Source organism: Ctenopharyngodon idella, chromosome 8 (genome assembly GCF_019924925.1).
Source record: "Ctenopharyngodon idella isolate HZGC_01 chromosome 8, HZGC01, whole genome shotgun sequence".
NCBI classification, from domain to species: domain Eukaryota; kingdom Metazoa; phylum Chordata; class Actinopteri; order Cypriniformes; family Xenocyprididae; genus Ctenopharyngodon; species Ctenopharyngodon idella.
Window position 1 is genome coordinate 10,493,386 of NC_067227.1, and position 11,051 is coordinate 10,504,436.

At 40.6% G+C, this 11,051-nt stretch overlaps 1 protein-coding gene across 5 annotated transcripts in view; it reads left to right on the forward strand.

Moving 5' to 3' along the window:
• The window catches only part of bsna (bassoon presynaptic cytomatrix protein a), a 58,577-nt gene that overhangs the window by 16,503 nt on the left and 31,023 nt on the right, over positions 1-11,051 (forward strand). For all 5 annotated transcript variants that reach the window (XM_051902439.1, XM_051902444.1, XM_051902440.1 and 2 more), the window contains exons 3-4: positions 714-1,820; positions 10,588-11,046. In XM_051902439.1, the coding sequence (XP_051758399.1) occupies positions 714-1,820; positions 10,588-11,046 (1,566 nt within the window). The remainder of the gene's footprint in view (positions 1-713; positions 1,821-10,587; positions 11,047-11,051) is intronic.

Below are 11,051 nucleotides of genomic sequence, written 5' to 3' on the forward strand. Positions count from 1 at the left end.
GAGGAGGAGTTATTCTAATTCAAGATTATGAGACACATGACTATAAAACAATTTATATTAACATTTATAAATATAGCTGCAAGCAGCAATTAAGGGGCCAAGCACAAAGAAGGCAAGATAAGTCATGCCAGCATAGCTGGGAGCATCAGACTAACTGCAACAATAAGCAGTATGCAGTATGCGGTATACGAAAATGGTTTCATCGCTCAACACGAAATCAATAACTTTTTTGTCGATATGGTCTGAAGATGATCTGACTTGAATTTGGTAAAAAACTGACAAATGGTCTAGGAGGAGTTTGAAAAAGTAGGTTTTTAAAGGAAAACAAAATGGTGGACAGGAGGTTCAGCCGACTATGGCAAAATTGTTTCTAGCCCTTGCAGTTCATTAAGTTATTAGCATAAATGTGAGTGCAAATTTGGACAGCTGGTGGCGCTAGAGGTATTGAGTTAGAGACTCCAAAATCGCTGTGGTTAATGTCTTCTATCCGTGTGCCACATTTCATAACTTTCCCACAAGCGGTTCCCCTTTGATGTTTGGCCCCTAATAAACACTGCAATATTCCATAAAAAAAACAAGAATTGTCCATTTGGATTTCATTGTGACTTTAATGTGTCAATTATAGTAATTTGGGGGAAAAAAGTGATCCCAAATGTTTGAACAGAGTCTATATCTTTCTCTGAGCAATACACTAATATGTGTGTCTTCAACAGGTCAAGGAGTGGCTCTGTTTAAACTGCCAGATGCAGCGGGCTTTGGGAATAAACATGACTACACCACGCTCCAAGAGTCAGCAGCAGATACATTCTCCCTCTCATCAACCTAAGGTTGACCCCATACCCAAGACCCAACCCTCAGCTCAGCCCACACCGCAGCTACAATCCCAAACACAGACACAGACGAAAATCCAGCCTCAGACTCAAGCTTTCTCTGGGATCCAGAGACAGATTGGTCCTACCGGACCTAACCAGACTGGACTTCACAGTGGGACACAAACTGGTCTCCAGACACAAAAAGAGCAACCACATTCAGGTTCCCAGTCAGGGTTCAAGGATACCCAAAGGCAGCGAGGGGAGGTTTTTGGACCAAAAAGTCCAGAAAAAGTGGCCCAAATAGGACGGATTCCTCATCCAGGGGCAGTGCCTTTACCTGGCTTAGCAAAGGCACAATCCCAGTCCGATCTGGGGCGTGGCTCTCCAGTGCGGCTCGGAGGCCAACCCGATAAGACCCGAAGTGCCGGAAACTCCCCAGCCCATCACCCACCCTCTCATGAGGCACCTCAAGATGGTCTAACTAAGTTGTTTGGTTTTGGGGCTTCTCTCCTAAACCAGGCAAGCACCCTTATTTCTGTTGATCCTCTTCCTGGATCCTCACAGCAGCCCTCACCTGCCCGTAACCAGAGTGCCCAGGGCACAAGGGTGATCTTTAGTGATGCTACAGCTGGAGCTAGTGCTAAATCTACAGCAGGGCCACCTGGCACCACCAAAACAGGCCCAGGAGGAGTAGCGTTCCCTAAAGGTCCTGGAGCCCCTCTGCAGAAACCGCCTCTGCAGCAGCAGTCACCAGTGCAGCATCAGAAAGGGCCGAAACAACAGCAGTCGCCGACACACCATCAAACAACACCACAGCAGTCACCACTAAAGCAGCCAACTCCTCCAGCTCCAGCGCCAGTCAGCCAGAAGCCAGACGTCACCTGCCCGCTATGCAAGACTGCGTTCAATGTCGGAACAACAGAACCACCAAACTACAGGTCGTGCACCCAGTGTCATACAGAGGTGTGCAATCTTTGTGGTTTCAATCCCACACCACATCTGGTGGAGGTAAGGAGCTACACACATCTTGTAATGTAATGGACAGAAACTATTTCTTCTCTCTCATTACTTCTTATTTCTTAAATCCTTCTTTTTTTCACATTGAGTGCCAACGGAATCCCTTTCAGAAAAATCACTATACATACCATTACATTTTAATCTACCTCATATATTTTTTTTATATAAATGAAAGAAAGTAGTTTTCATTTTTCTACTGGCAGTAATGTGTGCGGTGGGAATTGTGATGTGTGGAGAGTTCACAGGGAGAGGCCCAGACATGTTTTCTTCTGCATGGCCATTGTTAACAATATTAAAGTACTTTCCAAAGCGCTGCAGGTTTATAAGCTGGTACTGATAATGCATCAGTCATATTCTAGTGTTATGATGTGAGAGAGCCCAGCTATAAACAGTTTGTGTCTGTTAATCATCTGTCCATATGAGCAGCGAAATGATATGGGTGTCAGTTCCAACAGTGTGTGTGAAAAATCCTTACCGCTGATTTGCATGATTGATTTTCGATCACTCTTTTACACGTCACGTCAATAGCTGTTTCCATCCACCTATCTTTATGTGCATTTTGGGATATCGAATAAACAAACGCTGGATGGAAATACCAAGATGTGCATAAATTCTAAAAATGTGCATAAAAACATATGCGCTTAAAAATAAAAAAAATATGCCCAAACACCAGCATCCGAATGCAAGAGAACATGACAGCGTTTATTGTGTTTCGTCAACTCATTTATGATGGAGGAAAAAAGAGCCCGATTGCAGCAGCTTCCATTTGATTTTTTGCACCAATTTCTCAGGAAATGACGATTTTGTTCTCTTTTATGCAATATACCAATTTTGTGCACAAGTTAAATTCGCAACTTTAAATGGAAACATAGCTATTGATATGTTGGAAAATGGGGGGGGGGGGGATAATATTTTTTAATTTGAGGGGGAATACTATAGAAATTGAATAAAGTAATCAAATGTAAAATAACACTGGATAGTCTTCATTGTAAACATTAAATACAGATTAATTAATCCTTACAATTAAAATTACAAAAGTTATTCAGTCAAGAGCAATGAGTGATCTTCTCATTGACTTTTGTTCTTTAATTTAGTTGAACAATCCAGGCTCATTGGAAAAACGTACCTGTGACAACATTTTTGCAAAATGATATTACGTTGCGTCGGGCACATTTTGTGACAGTTTCAAAGTGAAATGTCCAGTGAGTGGTGCTAAAAGCATGTTCAGTTTTATCTGAAACAGATGAACGTGAATTCACGTTCACAAGAGCAGTGCTGTATCAGGTGAGCTGCTGAGCAAGTTTACTACAGCAGAAAAGCCAAACATATGGAACTGGTTATGTTATGCAAAGTCCAAAATGTATTTGTTTACAAATCATGCACTATGGTAATAAGTGCTTTGAGGTCATAATATAATATTATGATGATAATATTATTACATGGAGCCGAATAAAAATGTCTTTACTAATCCACAATCTGCCCCTGTAATCATAATTTTTTTATGAAAAGGATTAAAAGTGCTTGCTGTTTTACTGCCTCTAGTGTTCATTTCTGTTGGAATCTGCCGTGATTTGTATGTATTGGTAGGTTTTTTTTGCATTTTGCAAATATGTTGCAACAGGTATGTTTTTCCAGTGAGCCTGTGTTGAAGATTAATGTCAGACAGCAGCAGGCTTACCCGTCCCTATGGATATTTTTTGTCTTTTTCAGTTTTGTTTTTTGATCATTTTGCCTGTGTTAATGCCAGCTGCATAAATTTTGGCACAAGTGTGTATTTTTATTGGAATTTTACTATTTCACCCCCATTTTCTTTAATAAATATATTTTACACCTGGTATACAAAATAGTTCCTCTCAGGACCTTTTGGACAGAAATGTCCCCATTGAAACCCATTAAAACTACAATTTTTAATCCCAGGGCCATTTAACTATAAAATGATGAAGTCTTTGTTCATAGGCTTTCATTCTGTTGGCAAGGCTTCAAAATTAATTTTTTTACTATTATTTACCAGATGGTGCCATTTTCTTAGGTTTGGCATATAAAGAAAATACTCACTTTAATCCTGTTTTTTGCTTCTGCATATTATAGAGCCAATTATATAAATTATGCAGTTATAGTTGTGTGGGTGTGTTTGTGTGGATGTCAGAGTGTGGTTTGTATGTGTGTAATAAAAACAATTGTGCGTGCATGTGTGTGCGTGTAATATTTGAGAGATTAAAACTGCAAATCACAAATCAAATCACTGTGTGCACCAGTGGAGTTTTGCTGGCATCTAATAGGGAAAATTTGGTACGGCACCCAAACAAAATCTTACTGAAAGCTCATCAACCTCAATTTTGTTTAGATTTGTTTTATTAAATACATATACTATATAAAATAATGTAAATCATAAAATAAATTGTTACGGGTTGGTAGTAGTAAAGAGGAAGCGGTATCGGACTTCTACAGAACTGGAACATTTATTGAACGAAGGAGCAGGAACACAACCAAACACACTTAGTAAACAATAGAACAGACAAGGAGTGAAGGGAGTGAGTCCATTATAAAGGGAGTGCAGATCAGGAGCAGTTGCAGGTAATCCGTAATGATGGGGAGATGACGAGGAAGTGAGTGCAAGTGTGGAAACAAGGAGGATGATGGGATATGGAGTCCAGGACAGAAGGGAACTGTGACATTACCTCTCCCTCCCTGTAGGCATGACCTCGCGCCGTTGATGGAACAACTGGGGAGGGGGGGGTGGGCGCCCTGGAGACCAACACGTGGATAAGGAAGGTGTAGGCGGATACGGAGGTCTCCAGGGAGGATCTAGGAGCCTCGGGCGGCCATGGCGGGTCAGTACCGGAGCCCCACCCATAAGTTCCCTACCCACGGGTATATGGCCCCCCAAAAAAAATTTCTTTGGGGGAATCCGTAGTGGTGGAAATGGATTCATGGGCTGGAACGTGTTGGAAGGCTGGAGCGGCTTCGTGGAAGGCTGGAGCGGCTTCGTGGAAGGCTGGAGCGGCCTCGTGGAAGGCTGGAGCGGCCTCGTGGAGAACCGGAGCGGGGTCTGGAGTAGGACTCCAGGACATCCCCTCATATTCTACTAATAACCCCAGGAGTACTGGTGTGGGCGTCGATAGGAGCAAGGGCTCAGGCTTCGCGGCGGCCATCTTGCTTTGTGACTCCAGTGCGGCATCGGCCATCTTCTCTGGCTTCATAAGATGGCTTCGCAGCGGCCATCTTATGGCGTGGCTTCGATGCGGCGGCGGCCATCTTCTTTGGCGGTTTGGGCTTCGCGGTGGCCATTTTCTTTGGCAGCTTATGCTTCGTGGTGGCCACTTTGTTCAGTGGCTCTGGTGCTGCAGCGGCCATTTTCATTGGCGGTTTGGGCTTCAGGTCAGGCAGGACCACATGGGAAGACCCACCGGAGGGGTATGTGGAGGAAACGGGGCGATTGGCGAACTGACCAGGCCGCATGTGTTTCTGAGGGGACTGGACGAGGATGATACGATTTTCCTTGAACCTCTTCAATTTCGAAATCATAACCATTTAGAAAGAGAATCAGATTAATAAACTCGACTAGGGAAAAGAAACAGGCAGGTTCAATATAACGGATCGTATCCTCGTCCAGGCCCTTCAGAAAGCACGCGTTAAGAGGAGCATCTGGCCTCTTCACCTTGCAAGAATGCCCAGCAAATTCCTCCACGTACCTCTCCAGCGGGCGACCATCCTGCCTGAGAGTCCAAAGACGGTCCTCCGCTGTGACTTTGAGTCTGCGGATCTTTGGGGGAAATCGGGACCAGGAAAATACCCATATTCCTTGCAGAAGTCCTCACGGTTGGGTCTGTTCTTCTGTTACGGGTTGGTTGTAGTAAAGAGGAAGCGGTATCAGACTTCTACAGAACTGGAACATTTATTGAACGAAGGAGCAGGAACACAACCAAACACACTAAGTAAACAATAGAACAGACAAGGAGTGAAGGGAGTGAGTCCATTATAAAGGGAGTGCAGATGATCAGGAGCAGGTGCAGGTAATCCGTGATGATGGGAAGATGACGAGGAAGTGAGTGCAGGTGTGGAAACAAGGAGGATGATGGGATATGGAGTCCAGGACAGAAGGGAACTGTGACATAAATAATTTTCATAAACTTAAACCTCTATAACTTTTTTTTTTTTTTTTTTTTTTTTTTACAATAATCTGCCAGTGGTCTTCTTTAAAATGAGACTAAACTTAAGTCTGTGCTCCAAAGCTTCAAATTTTTTTGACATGAACATTTTTGTCCTCTAAGGACCTCAGAGTAACTCTTTTTAAATTGATGCACAAGTGCTAAACCTAATGCACAGATCCAATACACTAAAAACACTGGGTTAACTACCCAATTTGGGTTGTTTCAACCCAAGGGCTGGGTAAATATAGGACAGAACACATGTTGGGTTATTTTTACCCAGCAAATTGGGTTGTTTATTTAACCAAGCATATTGGGTTGATTCATTTTTACTATAATACTAGCTTCTTTTGAATTAATGTTTACGGATAAACTTTTTTAAATACTCTACACAACCACTGGTTTGCATGATAATTCCTTTATTTTTGATCATGTTTTATAGTATAGCATATTTTATATAGTTTGTAATATGCCTACATTTAAGCTCGTTTAACACATATTAGAAGTAAATATGAAACATTTAGAAGTAATTAAATTGTAATCGACCAGTCTCTGTTGTCCTGTTTCCACTGTAACGGCGCTGGATCTCGTGCCAGAGATGGCTCGCATTCAGCTGGGGAACTGCTAACTTCAGACCGCCGCCTGCGTTTCACTCATAGCCGAAAAATGCTGTGACTGACTCCATAACCTGTCCATAAATAATCAGTGTATAATTCTGAGAACATATTTTAACATCCTAAGTATTTATATTCTGTATCTTTTTGAATAAAATCATACAATTTTATGCAAGGCATCAGGCGTTTCCATCACGCGAAAAGACAGAATCGACACTTGTAAGGTGACTCACATCGTGCCCCTGTATGTTGCTTTGCATAAAATTAATACAGCACAATAACAATTTTTCAGATAAAAATAAAACGTACACAAAACTGTATTTTACAGAAGACATGCCAATTTAACCAATTTGATGGAGCTACACTGCTCTCTCCTGAAGGGGGCGCAAAAAGCCCGCGATAAATAACTCAACACCTGGGTTGTTACGTCTGACCCAGGATCTGGGTAAAACAACCCCCCCCAAAAAAAGACCCAAAAGGCTCAATCCATGACTTGGGTAGGAAAAAATGTGCAACAGAGTGTATGCTGTTACACATGATGTTTGTGAAATTATGTTTCAAATTACTGATTTGAACTGATAAACTGTGTGGATTCATTTACTCATTCGACCTACATGCTATAGTGAATAAATGTTTGTGGGAATTTCCCTCATTATAAGCACAAAATCTGCAGGAAAGTCAAAGTGGGCGCCCTAATTTTAGTTTGTGAACTAGACAGGCTATTGCTCTGGGAAGGTAACAAAAATCTGACCTAATGAAGGATGCGTTCACCCACATAAGCTACAACTGCCAACCTGTGTGTATGTTTGTGTGTGTGTGTGTGTGTTTGGGCGTACCAGCTGATTTCACTGTGCCAGCGGCATTCCTGCCAATTTTAGTATGGCTCAGGTTGGTGCAGTGCTGGTTTCCCTACAGATTATGTTTAAAGTTGTTGGGGTGACACGGATTACATCAAGAAGCAATATTTACTAAGGACAATAACAATAATTCATCTGGACAAACAGAAAGGGAGAAAAATGCTAGAAAAGTAATGCCATCTGAGATTCTCAGTTTCTGTCTCTAATCCTCGTGACTAACCTGTCATTCTAACACTGTAGTGATGGGAATTCCTGCTCTTTATAGTGAGCCAGATGATTCGGCTCAGCTCAGCAATAAGAACCGGCTCTTTTACAATTCAGCCAAATGAGTAGTGCAGTATTAACATACTATTAACTAACAAGAAACTCTGAATTAGTAAGTAAAAGCACAGTAATAGCATAGTTCACTAGTTGCTAATCAATAACTACTATTTTTTTCCCATACCTACCAGAGGACTAAGAACTACTTTACAGGCTCATAATTAATGCAAATAATGCATAATGTATAATTAATTCTAAAGTGAAGATCATGGTAACCCACTAGTAATGACCCAAGTAATCCAGAAGGAATTACTAATTGTGTGGATCAGAATTCGAAAGTGAACAGCATGATAACTCTTTAGTAATAAATTAAGTCATTATAAGCTTTTGAGGTTTTTGTAAGGTTTTGGACAATAATTCCTTCTGTCAGATTTGGTAACACTTGAGTCATTACTAGTGGGTTGCTATGCTCTTCACTTTAGAATACTGTTCCAAATTTACACTGGGTGCTGGGTTATTTTAAATATTTTTACCCAGGTGCTGGGTAGTTTTTCTGTCATTTTTTACTGTCAATACAAATGATGAATCCCCTCACAGCGCTGGGTCAATATAACCCAATATTGGGTAGTCTGTGCCAAACCGGTTAAAACTGGATATTTTATTTGATATCATTTGTCAAAAGTTATTTTGTGTTCTGCTCTGAGAGAAAACTTCCTGAGGGGAATCTTCCTAAATGAAATTAAGATTTGTATTACATTCTATTCCTATCATATTATTACAGTACAAATATGAAAACGTCTGTAACCTCACGTTTTACATTTTTTTGTTTATCATGTATAGCTAACATATGCTTGGAACACCAGCCTTCTGAAAAAAAAAAAAAACAGCATACACCGGATATACACTCAGAGTGAACGGTGTGCCACCATAAGGAAGTTTCACCTCCCGCCAAACGAATGGCGCGACCAGTGATGAGACATGAAGCGACTTCACTGCCATAGCCTGTAACAAAGTTGCCATATGCTCCACTGTCTACAATAGGAACACTACTGATCTTGCGTAGCGGCTGTGGTCGTGCTATGCGTTTGGCGGGTTGAAATGTAAATGTCTGACAGATGAGATGGCATAAGGTAAACCTGTTTTTGATGCAACTTTGCAAACATGAATAGTATAAGAGTGTCATTGAATGAACTGGAACAGCCTACTGATACCAGTTCTCTTCTCACAGATTCCCAGAGACTTCTCTTGGCACATCCTAAAACGTTTACCTAATGTTTTTTATGATTGTAAAACTTGCCATTGAATAAAAAAATATATTTTATATGAAGTGTTCCTGTCCTATATATACAGAGATTAGAGATTTTTATTTAAAATGAAAAACCTTCAATTTCAGGTTGATTGACCCAGCAATATGTCAAAGAACAATCCAGTCAATGGGTTAATGTATAAAACCCAACAAGCTGGGTTGTTTCAGCAATGGTTGTTTTTAACCAAGCAATTTAGAGTGTACTAATTTGTTAATCAGGGTTTCATATTAGTTAATAGTTAATAATAAGAATGTTAATATTGTGTTACTCATTTGTTTCTATGTAGTTATTCATTAATGACGTATCAGCATACTAAAGTGTTACCCAGCATACTAAAATAATATATTTTCTGCCTCATTTTGTGATAAGAAGCCACATGGGATCACAGAAGGTTATTTCAAATATTTGACTGATGTTATGAAGTGAGTTTGGAGCAAAATCATGGTTTTAATCTCATAAATTGTCATGTTTTTATGTTGTGCTAAGCTAATGTGCTAGCTAGCCCTTATGCATCTGTTACCAGGAGTGATTATGTGTAATGACTTATTTTTGAAAAGTAAAGATCATTGGAATGTTTCTTTTTTTAAGAAGGGCATTTGATACAAAATCAAAGAAGGTGAAGTGAGAAGTCTGGTCAAAGAAATGAGGGATTAAAACAGTGTAAATGGAAAGACATCTGTAAATATAATAAAGACAAAAGAATAATAATTAGAGCCATATCCCGGCTGGAGAGGTGTGAATGTTTGCAGAGGAGACTGGGACGGAATGAGGCATTTGCACCACAAATCAATAGACCAGGGGTGTCAAACTCAGTTCCTGGAGGGCCTCGGCCCTGCAGAGTTTAGCTTCAATCCTAATTAAACACACCTGGTCCAGCTCCTCAAGTCTTTCAGGCTTATTTAAAAACTACAGGGGTGCTTCTCAATACTCAAATTGATGCTTCCTCGTTTCCTCGCTCCTCCATCCTCCAGCCCATGACCCGGAAACAGATCAAATTTAGCCATCTCGAAGGGCATTTCAATTCCCTTACTGCAGGAGGCATGAGGAGGCAAAGAACGAGCAGTGAGAAAGCTTCTCAATCATTTAGTTCACTTAAACCCTGCCCTTTCACAATTGACTGCAAGCTTGAATTAATTTTTTAGTGTGACATGCACATCTCAAAATCAAATCAACAGCCAATAGAAACAACCAAGTCCCCATTTTACATGTTTTTCTTTTTTGATAATCCATTACACTTGAATGTATGTCACAATATGAAAGTAAAGTTCTGTTGCTACCTCTGTCATCGCGACTTTAAATCCATTACACTTGAATGTATGTCACAATATGAAAGTAAAGTTCTGTTGCTACCTCTGTCATCGCGACTTTAAAGCATTAATTGTTTTAAAAAATATTCACTCAATAATTTACTCACCAATTAATTCACTCAATATGTTGTTAGCAACATTGTCCTTTGTTTTTTATTACTTTTTTATATTTGTTACTTTGTGTACCTATTTCAAAATAAAGTACACTCTAAGATCAATTTGTGATTCTCTGTATTGAACTTAAACTTCCCTGTTGTTTTGCAGAAGAAAGAATGGCTCTGTCTGAACTGTCAGACTCAGAGACTGATGTCTGGTGGACTTGACCCTCTTCCAGTTCTACCTTCATCTCCCAGCCGTCAACCAGCGGGTTCACCTCGGCATCAGCAACTTTCCAGCAAGCAGCAGCAAGGACTTCAGGCAATGTCACCAAAGCAGAAACCTCCAGTTTCTCAACAGAGTGGTTTCTCTTCCCCCTTAGCTAGACCAGCAAGTGATCTAAAAACATCTGCACAGCCTATTACAGCTACAAAACCTCCTGTGTCTACCACTACTGCATTTACTTGTGAAGAAGTGAGGAAGGAAACTGCACCCAAACTAGATAAGGGGCCTGACTTTGATGATAGGGACAATAAACCAACTCAGAAGAGAGGAACAACAGAGTCAATTCAAACGCCTACTAAAGATGAAAAGAAAGAATTACAAAGTATTACCAGACACTATGAGGTAAG